At 41.6% G+C, this 13,513-nt stretch overlaps 1 protein-coding gene across 1 annotated transcript; it reads right to left on the bottom strand.

Annotated features, from left to right (window-relative positions):
• Nucleotides 1–146: 146 nt before the first annotated feature.
• On the bottom strand, nt 147–13,283 carry ephx4 (epoxide hydrolase 4). Its single transcript, XM_004552888.3, has 7 exons — nt 12,756–13,283; nt 9,375–9,460; nt 7,162–7,319; nt 4,268–4,396; nt 3,831–3,934; nt 2,428–2,576; nt 147–1,049 (listed from the first exon to the last, which is right to left on the bottom strand). The coding sequence occupies exons 1-7, from the start codon at nt 12,996–12,998 to the stop codon at nt 809–811; spliced, it is 1,110 nt and encodes a 369-aa protein (XP_004552945.1). The 5' UTR covers nt 12,999–13,283; the 3' UTR covers nt 147–808.
• Between the last annotated feature and the right edge of the window lie 230 nt (nt 13,284–13,513).

Below are 13,513 nucleotides of genomic sequence, written 5' to 3'. Positions count from 1 at the left end.
TATTTAACAGAGCATCCATTGCTATTTCTGGTAGTTCTTTTTAAATCTGAGACAGTAACAGACACACAGAGGGGCATCTGGAGGTTTTCTGCTTTTAACTTCAAATCCGTTATTATCTTTTTTTTAAAAAGCAGTGAAGTCTGACAGTTTGACACTTAGTTTATTTATAAAATCAAATGGTGTAGACCTGGCTCAGTGAATTTCAAAATGCAGTGTGTAGGAAGAGATACAAAATAGTACAATAGTCAACCATCACTGACATTTCTATACAGGAAGATAACATTCTCTACATTTGAGCATTAATCTTCGAGGGGAAAAAAAAGCTTTTTTCAGCAACACTACCTGATAAAGGGAGTGGGAGGGTTACGCCTCCCAAAGGACTGTGCCCAAAGTGGAGTGGAGCGACCCGTTGAAACACACAAGTATAGCAGGCGACGCCACATCCCCAGTCTCGCAGGACATCGTTACACTGCGACAGCTCGAAAGTTAAAAAGGCACCACACAATACAAGTCACAAAGGAGATTCTGCCACACATTTGTAATGCTGAAACCGACAAACTTTAAGGCGGATGTCGTGTGCAAAAAACATCTTGAATATGTGTCACGCGTACTGTTCGGTGTCCTCTCTGGTGAAGTGTGCTTTGATTTCTTCCTTTACGGCTGACTTCTTTAAAAAATATCTGAAACATGTGAAAGATTTAAAGAATGATTGCATTATCACTATGTTGCTTGGTGTCACAGGCACATTCCAGGCTTCCAGGGAGTGAGTGGGGAGAGGAGAGGTGCTGGAGGAGGCCTCGCTGTGGATTTAGTTCCTGTAGCTTTTACGTCCCTCGCCCTCCTTGAGGAAGGTCCATATGAGGGTGTTTACGATATCGGGCTGGTCCTGCTGCAGCCAGTGACTGGCCCCGGAAATGATGTTAAGACGGAAATGATTCCTGATGTAGAGGCGGCAAGCCTCGGCCATTTCCTGTTCCAAGAAGGCATCCCGCTCTCCCCACAGCAGCAGCACCGGAGACCTGACGTGGTTATGGCTCAGAGGGAGGGAGCTACAGAAAGAAAGGAGCGACATGAAAAGCCTTCAGTTGATCACATTCGTCCCATATTCTCTTCACTGGCTTCCTGTTATCTCCAGAATTTAATTTTAAATCCTTCTCCTTACATACAAAGTTCAGAACAATCAAGCCTCATCGTATCTCACACGACCTCAGAGTACCTTATTATCCCGACAGAGTACTTCTCTCTCAGACGGCACAAAAACTTCACAAAACTATATTTATCCCAGCAACATTAAACTATATTTAATGTAGCTAGGATTGACTCCGAGCTCCTCACAACCATGTTAAGGATAAGTGGAAGAGAATGGATGGATGGAGGGATTCATGTCCATTCATGTCATGTACCAGATTTCCGATGGACCCGCAGCACCTGGGTCTTAATTTAACATCCTGTTCTGTAGTATCACAGTTGTTAAACATCACATGCAGTACGGCACGCTTCTGCCGAGACGTCCTCCAGCCTCCATCCTGTCTCAGACCAGAAAGCAGATATACATTTAAAAGGATGGCTGAATGTTGACTGCGCATTCACCTATTTTTGTCCCCTCTGCATTTAGGTATGCTATCCACGAACAGACAGACTAAGTGGGCATGGGTCACTGAGATTTCTTTTACGTAAGCATACAAAAGCTACTCTGAGATAACTCATTGCTTGAGAAGGGAGCAGATGGCCCGCTCAGCCATGCATGTATAGGTCACATGTCAAAATTGCATGCACTGAGATTTTCTTCGATCTCGTTTATGCGGACCATTGTTTGCCAGTAAACGTGTAGGAAAGATGTGAATGTGAATATGAGACAGTATTGTAGCACTGACAGAAGTAGAGGCTCAGTTTTCTGTTCCCCCAGAGTTCTGACAGTAGATGGTGCTACTAAATGCAAACTACACAACAAAAACCTCGTTTATCCTTGGAGCGTAGAACATGACGTTTATTAAACTGACACAACTGAAAATTACTTTTCAAGCATGAACAAAAACTCAACGAGTAAAAAACATTTAAAACAGCTATTTTCTGCTATGTGTCTGGCAGTTTACTGCTCATTTATTTTGCAGCTGACATGACCGTGGCAGTCACAGCTGAGACTGTGGTGCCAAAACACTGGGCCTGTCCTTGCACCTCATCGTGGAGCGCTTTCTCTGAATGTTTAGAACTGAACTGTGCATACTGCTGATCTTCAGTATTCCTATTTTAATGTAAGAGAGCAAACTTTTATTTGGTGTGTTTTTAACAGCTTTTTAGCTTTAATATTATTCTTTGATATCTTATAAATCATACAGATTTTGCTTAACACATATGACATATCACTGTTATATAGAGATTTTAAAAATCCTTTCACATAATCCATCCTTGGCTGAGTGAATTCCCCACCTGAAGACATTCCTGTAATAGTTGAGGGCTCCTGTTAGAGCTCCCGGTTGTGAGAGTGCGTACAGGTAGGCTTCCAGATCCTCTGCGGTGAGCCATCGGCCTTTCCTGCCGATCCCTGTGCTGCGGCTGGTGAACAAAGCCTTCAGAGCCTGCAGCAGAGACACAGCAGCAAACACTGAGTGAGGTTTGCATGGGCGGTACGTTCTGATCTAGACAGCATTCACTGAAGGACGTCCATGTCGCTGTAACGCGAGTCAGAAAAGGTACTTCTGTGGTGAAATCAGCTCTGATGACCTTCAGTCACAGCTCTGGCTCTCTGACTCTCTGCTGGCTCGACGACACTGCATGCTGTGCACCAGCGCGAGCATATGGCAGCATTCTTTCATTTAATTAGCAAAACTCTGACATATTGATTATACAAGGTGATATAACACCAGTGTCTTAGAAATGCTTAAATAATTATAAAACAAGGAATTTAAATAGAAAGTAGTTTTTAGTTTTACAGTGACATTAAACTCACAATAAGCGGAGATTTGAGGTGGTTTGGATCAGTGTTTGTCATATTTTGGCTAACCTTTCACCTTTTCTCTATTTCCTGCATGTGTGGTGTGCAAATCAATGATGGTATACTGTAGAAATCCTCAGCCTGTGGTGAAAACTGCAGGGAAATCTGGGCAGTTACAAAAAGGAAAGACTTGGTTTGAGGTGTTTATCATTGTTTTAAACTAACAGCAATACACACACAGACACAGCAAGCTGTCCTCGTTTCAACACATCAGCATTTTCTCTGTGTCTTTGCTTTCACAACAACTGATTAACTGCGTATGAGGTGTTTAGTAGTCTGTAAATTGTAGCTACAAAAAATAACCCGAGGCACTGCTCTATGTGCTATGTGTTAATTAGCTGTTGATGAACCGAGTCAGGTTAGTCTTTATTTTCAGTCTACATGCTAACTAAGGTAAGCTAAGCTCCCAGCTGTTGCTTAATATTTAATGAACAGACATGAGAACAGTGGCAATCTCACATCAAACTCCGGGAATAATCAAGCACCGGAAATACTGAGAGAACAACTAGAATCTGATCACTGAAAGATAAAATACAAACTGTGTGTATTTGTAAATCTTCTAACACGAAGACAAGATAATATTAAGTACAATTACTTTTAAACAATGGGAAGAAGAAGATAACAAAATTGAGAAAATAAGAAATTAAATGATTAATTACTAACAATATTTTCAAAATCCGGATATTATTTTGTAATAATCTGTAATCCACACATTTCCTGCAGTTTGACCTGATGTAAACACCAAAAATAGACACTGCTCGTAATGTGCGAGGTACACTATTGCACATGCACGTCCACACACGACCTTGACATTGAAAGTCCACACACAACAGACCACCTTGAAATCATTGATGGAGAGCATGAGCTCTGGGAAGCGGGGCAGCTGGAAGAAAAAGTAATGACTGGATTTCAGCAGCTGGCTCGGGTGACGCAGGGCATAATCTGGAGGAGAGGAAAGGAGAAGAAAGGGGACATTTAGTTTCTCGACATAATTAAAGGGCAGGTTTCTTGTGGACATGATAACTCAGGTGCCTCTCTGTCTGCACCATTTAAACCAGCTGTTCCAGCTTCATATTAGCCTCCTCTAATTAGTGTCTCATCAACTTGCACTTAATGCAGAGGAGGATTTGCCAGATGGATGCAAACATGCAACTGAAGTAATAACACTTCCTAATTATCATTAATAATTACAGTAATAACCCAAGAGTCAAACCAGAGCTTCTCTAATTAGCGTGGAGAATACTGATTTTCCAGCACACCGTCCTGAAATCATACCTGTGAACACAGACGGATGCGGACAGTTGAGAACAATGAGTTTTGTCACCATCTCGGGGTAGTGAATCGCAAACAGCCACGCTATGGTCCCACCCCAGTCGTGGCCAACGAGGCAACATCTGTTGTAACCTTGGAAGAAATAAAACACGAATGAAGGAAGCTGGAAGTCCATTCTAACGTTAAACCTAAGCAACAATCTCTGTGGCTCAAAAGTGAAGCCAACATAGTGAGCAGCAGCAGGGAGGATTTAATGGCTTTGGTTGAAGCTGTATACCGACTGCTTTCTTACATACAGGATGTCAGTGGGGTACTTTGAACTCTTGTTGGGTTGAACTGGATGTGTCTGCAGCATTATTTTACTATGTTTAAGTCATAATATATTTAGTACTGGAGTGCGTTTTGAGCTACAGAACACTTGTTGGCAAATGCAATGGTCATTTTGTCAGATGTCTTCATTTAAATCCGAAAAATAAAAAAAATATATAAACCAAAAAATCACCCAGCGAAATTACATCAGTGTAATTTCATAGCTGTCTGCTGTGCTTGTGCTATAGCTGCAAAATGGTAAATACGATTCATGCAACTGGCCCTTTGGTTCGTAAATGGTCCCTTACGGTTAAAAAAAAAAAAGAGGATAAAAAGCCCCAAATTGACACAGTGGGTGATGCCACAGGGTCTAGCCACTTTGTTACACTGATACAGTCCATTGTGTAAAAAAAATTTTTTTTAAAAATGCCACTGCCTGAAAATCACTGTTGACTTTCTCAGAGGACATTTACACTCATCAAAGGATGGATTTCATGACATTCAGCCAAATGCTGACCAAAGTCAAGGCTTCAGTCTGATCACATTACTGTTGCAGTTGCTACAAACTGATCCCCTTACCTGAGGTCGCACCATTTACACCTACTAATATGAATCACCCCAGCAGGCCCCACTGATGTTGCTGATGCTACAGAGGAAGAGTCTATAATCTTAGACGGGGAACTACATCTGGAAAATAACAGAGCACCACGGCTCTTTCGGCTGTCCGCCTTTTGGGCTGTTAGCAGTTTACTGAAAACGCTGAAATCTGCTACCGACATGGTAACTAGCATAACATGTCTTCTGTGAATGCAGGCAGCTGGGTGGCTCTCATTGGCTCTAAGAGTTGATCACAGATTAGAGAAGAGCAGTTATCAAACAATCAGTGCTTTCCTTCTTCCACTGAAATGACCATTAAGTGATTTGCTCAGCAATGTGCATGACTGAGTGCTTAGCTCCCAAAAACCTGTTAGGTAATTGACCGGGACAGCCAGAACAATGTAACGAGATGCAAAACATCGTGATAGAACACTTGTGGCTTTTTAAAAAGCTACAATATAAAAAAAAAAAATCAATGGTTCAATTTAATTTGTGCAGTGCACAGAGCGTTACAGACTGATTGCAGTTCCTTCCAGCATTTCAAAGATGCACAACCTCTCAGCTTAATGTTTTGATGTTACAGGCCACAGCTTGACTGTTGTGGTCGAGTTTCACCTCTCATTGATTCGATTTATAGCTGCAACAGGCAGCTGCAGAAAGCTTTGTTTAATCCTTCCATTTTCCTGACTGCTTTTCCAATCCTTGATCATCCAGTCACTACCTGAAGGATAAAAGAAATTTTGAAACATAACACTAAACTGAAGAGCCAGATATTACCTATGAATGACTTTGAAGTAATGAACATGTAAATGTAACACATGATGTGATCACAAAGTTCACCAACTCCAGGTGTTAAAAAAGGAAAGTGATCTGAAAATGAAAGTAGGGCTGGTAAAGTTGTATCACTGCTGAGGAAATAGCTTTTCCTCAGCAGTGATAGGTTTTTTTTTTAAATTTTTATGGTTTGGGTTGCAAAATTTTATGATCACTCCTCATTTGTTTACCTCAGAAAAGTTTAAAAGGCAGAATTACGTCAGTGTTTAACAATGTTTACGCCTTCTTCTGTCACATTTAACTGATTCATCTTTGATTATTAGGTACTTGCTGAGTCCTGGAAATTTCAACAGTGCTACAAGGAAACTTAAATGGACAAGAACAAGAGCGTCAGATAACCAGAAAGGTTGTAGGCAGCAGTTTAGAGAGATTATTTGAAGCTCTATATTTTAAGTTCAAACTGCATTTGAAATGAAAATGCTGCTAACAGTTCCTCTGCCTTTCGTGTGTCTTCCATTTGTGTTTGGCTACCATGGAGGAGTGCGACCGACAGAGTTTCATGCCCACGTTTTGGTTCATTTTAACCGTGTGTCTGCGTTTCCAGATCTACAGAACTCCTACAGTAAAATATTGCTGTAATAAAACAGAAATTTTCTTTGATACTGAAAAGATTGAAGAAAGCACCTCAAAGACTATGCAGGAAAATCAAGACACGACCTTTTCGGCTTCCTTGTAATTGACACTGAAACAGCCGTGTTAACACATTTAGATGTGAGGCGACAGGTGTGAAGGAGAATGAAAGGGCTCATGTCCACTGAACACAATCTTCAGCGACATTTCAGGGCTGAGACAGATTACCTGATAGAGTGTGTAAGCCGTGCTGAAATGACAGGAAAAACACTGAGATACGTTGGCCAGTTAAAGAGCAAAAACTGTCATTCTGGCCAGATAATCATTAGCTGGTATGTGCACACCACCTCAGGCCTGCCAGTGTTAGCACGCAGTCAGCAGGCTTTGGGCTCTGTATCTGCAGTGTCCCATGCTCACTTAGAATGAGTCACAGGAAGTTTGTCATGCCGTGCTGCAGGCCTGAAGGCTGTCCACGGCGTAACATTGATAAACAAGTTTATTTTTGACCCAAGTAGCTGTCAAAACACTCTCCGCTCCTCGGACTGATTCCGAGATTACAGGCACGCAGTTCTCCCGTGTTTCCTCACCTAAGTACTCCACAATATCTTTGACATCCGTGACCAGGTATTCGAAGCGGTAACTCTCAGTGGAGAGCGGCAGGTCGGACTCCCCGTAGCCCCTCATGTCGATGGCCACCACACGAAATTCACTCTTGAACTCACGCAGCTGGTAACGCCAGGAAAACCTGAGGCACACACACATTTGACAAGTATTATTGACAAGACGATGCAGGTTAATGCCCGTTTCTCATGGATATAGAGATTTTTCAATTTAAGTTTATTGACATTTATATTACATATAATACATAAGTAGGTAAAAACAAAATCACAGTTATGTAACAAATTATCAAAAGCTTTCAAAACGGATCTAAAATTAGACTTCAAACCTTCAAAGAAACCTTATAACGGGGACAGTGTTTAATGTCTTTAAAAGCGTAAAGATAATGTGTCATTTATACAGCTAAGGAACAAGAAAGTAATTTGTGCCTAAAACACTTTATGAACCCCTTCTACAGTCTTACTTTTGCTCAAACATTCATTCATTTTCTACTATGGTGGATTTAAAGCCCATTCTCCTCTTTTAGGGGTTCTTCCATTTCTCCTAATGTAGTTAGACAGCAACATCGCACTTCAAAACAAGGCAGTTGAGGTGCTTCGGGCACCTGACTAGCATGCCTCCTTAATTCCTAGAGATGTTTTAGGCATGTCCCACTGGGAGAAAACCCCAGGGCAGAGAGATTATATCTCTTGGCTGGCTTAAGACAGTGTCCCCCTGAAAGAGGTGGCCAAGAAGAGCGAGATCTGAGTATCTCTGATTAAACTGCTGTCTGACAGAGACCTGAATAAGTAGCAATAAAGGTATGGACATATGGATGATTTGCGTAATAAATTATTTTCTCTCTTCAGGGTAAATATGTGTGTTTTTCACAATTCTAGCAACTTCCCTTGTTTTCTGAACTCGCGTCTCTTCTCAGGATTAGCATGAGAAGCACAACGAAGTAAACACTCTATGTTTTCTATGGTGACGTACGGCATTTATCCATCATGCCTCTTGATAAATGACTTTTGCTTAGGACACACCTGTGCTTCCTCACTCCTAGCTCCTCCACAAGCTTTCTTTCTCCTTCAGGAGCAATTAAGGAACTGATAGCTGAAGGAATATAATTTCCAGGCCACAGAAGGTGAGAAGATGCAAGGAAGGATAAGTTAACAAAATGGAAAGCCTCTTGTTTGTCTTTTTATCTCCAGTCCCAGAGTCTATGACACAGACTCTTTCTGTTAAACATCTGGGGTCTCTAAGTCCAAACAGCACATTACGCAAGTGTGTTCACAGGCCTTTCCCCGCGATTACGATTCTTACAAACCAACTTTGCAAACTCTCTTTTAGAAACTAGCACTCAGCTTTCTTTCCAGCTGAGTGAAGGTCACCTCTGGATAATAGAAGCTGTTTTAGATTCTAATCCGCCCACTGATGTGGACTGGGATGACTTCCTAATTGAAGATCTTGTCAGCCCCCCTCCTCCTTGTCCTCTTCCTCCTCAGCCGAGTAACGGGGGGAAAAGCTAAATGCAGAGCCCTGCCTGTGATTCTGATGAGTCAGGATAAGATCCCGGCTCTGAACCCTTAGATCTTTGAATACAGAAGAGGGCTGAAGGAAAATAAGCCCCTTGCAGCCCTCCATCCCCCTCCTGAACACAAAGTCTCATCTTTCTTATTTCTGAAAGGGAATTAGCACATTTTAAAAAGCACTCTTTCCAAGCACCTCAGTACAGTTTCATCGTTCCTCTGAAGGATATGTCAAGTGAAGCAGAAAGAGCTCCCCTCTACCGTTAATTAATCCCTGTCCTGTCCGCAGCTTAGATAGCATGCTAGAGATATGGACAGGCTTACAGTTCTTGACAAGCTCTTTGGCCCTGATCCAGACGCAACACTCAACATCATTTTTCATTTCATATCAGGAGGAAGAGAGCTTGAATGCTTTGGACCCCTTTCCCCCGATGGCAAATCATGTCTGTGAATGAGGACTCCTCTCTGCTGGCTTGGATTTGTTTTTGCAGGCCCACAGCCAGATCGCAGAGATTTAACACTGCTGCTGAGCAAGGGAGGAATCCTCATAATGGAAATTTTAGAGAGATGACCAATGCAGCAAATACCAAATACAACTGCACAACACAACATCTTACAGTCTGGTTTAGAGAAGCTTTTACTGTTACTCTGACCCTGATTTGCCTCTGACCTACCAGAACTCAGGGAAGCCGTGCAGAAACAACATGAGGGGCTTTCCTCTCTCACCAGCAGCAACATAGTGGAACCTGAGGCCAGACTCCTGCACAGAAACAAGACACACAAAGACACATTTGCACATGAACACTTCAGCCGTCACTTTTATCCAAAGCCATTTAGTGAACACAACGGAACAAGCCAGCGCTCCTAAGTGACTGTTACTGAGGGGAGCTGCAGGGAAAACTACTACGGGGAAACAAGACAGGAATAGCTCGTTTTCTTTTGAGCCATTAAATAAGAATCAGTGTATCACAAGCTTGTAAAATCATGTTTACTGGACCTGAAACACTCTTGTGAATTTGTTTCTGCAGAATACTAAGTGCTCTAACAAACTTCAAGACTCCTTCAGGAAATGTTTGTAGACATTTAAATGTACATGTGTAATTTTAACACAAAAGAAAATTATGACAACACCTGCCCACATTTCTTACATCCACATTTAATCTTCCTAAATAATCTAAAGTGCTATAATATGCAAATGTTTCATTTTGAAAGTTTAAAGACAAGACAAGCAGTGTCCCCAATATGTCAAACTAAAGGCTCATGAAAGATAAATAAAATTATGCAGAAGACACCTACAATATTTCCATCTGATGGAAAAAGTGAGAGTAGAGAAGAAGAACAAGTTAATGTAAACACTTGTGTTTAAATAGTTGGAAGTTCATTAGATTTAACAGGGTTTGATTTTTTAAATCTTTTTAAGAAACATATCAAAGCTGTGCCTCAGAAATGTGGGGATTTTTTTTTATTTTTTTTGCTTTTCTTTCTCATATATCACTGTTTGGGGTTCTGAGAAAGAACAACAAATACTTTAAGTGCGCATTGTAGGCTTGAGATTATTGAAGCATCTCTACACAAGGCAGTCAGGTGAATCAAAAACAGGAAAATACGGCTTAGACCTTTGCAATAAACTGGTGACCTGCTCTGGGCGTAACCTTCCTCTCACCCTACAACAGCTGAAATAGATTTCAGCATTAAACAGAAGCAAAGAGGAAAGCTGCGCAATAGCGGGCTGACACAAAAAGTCCCCTACTTTACTCTAAAGTCCTTAACCCACCTGAAGCTTCAGGTTCCTGCACTACACTTGTGTAAGCTACATGCAGGACTGCTTCCTTAGTTGTGATATCACCAAACTCCTGCTTCTACAGACATGTTGCTAAGATGGATTTAAGTTGGGCATATTCTAGAGTCAAAGTCAGCTGATAAAGTTGAATTGATTGTTTTTGATGAAGTTCAATAGCTCAAGTGAGATAATAAGAAGCCAAAGGTGTTTCTGTTTTTAGGCAGTGGGGGCAGATTTAGTTCCTATTTAGCAAAACGAAGCATTGTAACAAGAAACTTCAGGGTCACTTTATTGTGCTTGCTCTGCTTGGTTTAGAGGCTTCGCGGCTACACTTAGGATCAAATTGCAGGTGATGCGAAATAACATCCGCAGTAATCATTATATTAAGAAAACCGAGTATCAGACAGGTACTTGTATATTGAATGATTTTGTTCTAATACATATAGTTTTATAATTCTGTTGATGAATTTTATGTCACATGTTGAAATGAAATGGGTGTTAGCGCACTTCAAAATGCTACTGCTTGGACTAGAGTCTATTATAAAACAAATCAAATACAAAGAAAGCAATATTATTGGGCTATTTAAAGAGAAAGACAATCCCCCACAATCCCCACCTTGAGGTGTTATTAAGTGTCAGATAGAAAAGCTTCTCTGTTTTTATTTAGTGGGGATTAGGTGCTTTGGAGGATCTTTCTCTGAATATATCAGAAAACCACAGTCTCTGCAGATTTAGCAAATATTAGGATAGATTTCTGAGTGATGTGCTTTTTGGATGGTCAGCAGGATTTGTGCTGATCTTTCCAATGTGTTTGAGTATGTGTACAAGTTTTCTTTGTGTGAGCAGGATAGTTATAAATATTATTTTTTCTGTTGACACTGTCAGTGAGCTGGACAGACAGAGCAGAAATGCAGGTTTTCCCGTCTTCATATTGAATTTTACTTACTATTTTTAGCCTCTCATTGTGACATGGTGGGACAGTGGTTAGCACTGTCACATCACAGTAAATCCTCCGGACAGCAGAGGGTTTCTGTGTAGAGTTTGCATATTTTCCCCATGCCTGCAAGCTCCCTCTGGATACTCTAACTTCATGAATTTTAGGTTAAGTGGTGATTCTAATTGGCTATTGGTGTGAATGTGAGTGTGAAAGGTTGCCTGTCTCTCTGTATCAGCCCTGTGACGGACTAGTGACACGTCCCGGGTGTACCCTACCTCCTGCCCTATGACAGCTGGGATAGGCTCCGGCGTAACCCTGAATTGGATAAGTGGAAACAATGGATGGAGTGGATGAATGGTATTATGGATGGATATTTAGCTGTTCATCCCAATTCATTTTAATATTTGATCAAATTTTATTTGCAATTTTATGGTTCTGTAAAGTAATCTGCTTCCATGGACATATACTTGCAGTACTTTTTTCTTTCTTGTATGGTTACACGTCAGCAGATTTATTCTGTTCACTTTAATTATTTCCCCTGCACCGTGTTGTTTTCAACCAAACCCTTCATGCACTGTGCTCACTGCAGATCAGATTCATTTGCTCATGGAAAACTTTGGTTTATGACTAAGAAGCACATGCTTTAACAGGCACATATGAGTGTTCTTGCGCTAAAACAGTGTACATGTATTCTAGTACTTGTTTAAGGTATTTGTCATTCTCTGCTACTTTTGTGGAACATTTATTTTTAAACACATTGCTATTCTCCAACAGATCATGAAGTAGATCAGAATTCCTTCTTATATTAATACGTTACTAATGACAATCCCATAATATAAGAATGACAGGTACACGCTGCTGTACTTGTCATGCTTTAAGTACATCTTGTGTTGGTAGTCATTCCGAAGTCTAGGATGTGAATAATTCTTCCACCCCTCACATCGGGACATGCTTTGATATTTTAATTACATAATCCTGAACACACACTGTAGGTTGGTAGTTAGAGGCTGGCAGCACGCTGCATGCAGAGACGTGAGGCGGAGGAGCTGTTCTTTCAGCACCACCTGAGCTCCGCGCCAGCAAGCCTTGACTCCACCAAAAACATTACAAATAAACAAATAGAAGCGCTTCGCAAAAACAAACAGACGCTTCGAGATTGTGCTAAAACATCGGGCCCCGTTTGGATTTTCACGACGCGACACGGCGGAAAGGTGTTGAGGCGGGTTTTTTTGCTTTTTTTACACGTGAACACCCTGGCGTCCGTACACACACATACACACACAAAGGCTGTTACCCTTACAGACACCTTTCATGTCCAAGTGCGTGCGCGTCTCTTACCTTGATCCTAACATAACAGTGGGTTCCCAAGGACGTGTCATTCAGACAAGCCGGGGGAGTTTCACGAATCACCCATTGGAAGGTTGTTGTCGGCCTTAAAACGATGTTCCACCAAAGTTTCAGCAGGGCTACGATGGCGCAAAGAGCACAATAACCGTATATCAATGACCAATACCCCAAAACTCTGATTTTCAGCGCAAGACTGATTAAAAATATCAGCAAGTTGTGGAGCACTCTCGCCATCTTTACATTGCCGCAGGAAATCAGCCCGGATCACGTTACCTATTGATTGATTTCTGTTAACTGGTCGTTTCTGTTTAAACACCGCTCTGACAATGCCGTCGTTTCTTTACCAGCGCATACGCACGACTGTCTGAAGGGAGGATCCCAACAAGCGACTGAATGGGACGGTGGCAAGAGCATCACGTCAGATTTCACGCGTGCGTGTGACAGCCGTGGCTGTTTGGCAGGAGACCGTGTTGTTGACTATACAAGGCAAGTCCGAAATCGAGCAATAAGCGTCTCGATGCGGAGCTTTACGTTGATTTACATTGAACAGCTAAGAGGCGCTGTTAGGCAGCAAAACCTCCGGAGGAAAAAAAATCACTGCAAAGCACCACGGCTTCACGCTGTTATGGCAACAAAGCTGCGATAAAAAAGAAAAAAAAAAGGTCTGCGTGACTTCAGCTCATCATCAGTGAAATAATCCCCGTTATTTTAAATTATCTCACCAAGCGCTTCATGAACAATAAGTGGCG

This window comes from Maylandia zebra, linkage group LG23, assembly GCF_041146795.1.
Source record: "Maylandia zebra isolate NMK-2024a linkage group LG23, Mzebra_GT3a, whole genome shotgun sequence".
Taxonomy (NCBI): Eukaryota; Metazoa; Chordata; class Actinopteri; order Cichliformes; family Cichlidae; genus Maylandia; species Maylandia zebra.
Note: the sequence above shows the minus strand (reverse complement) of the source record. Positions and strands in the feature narration are given on the sequence as shown.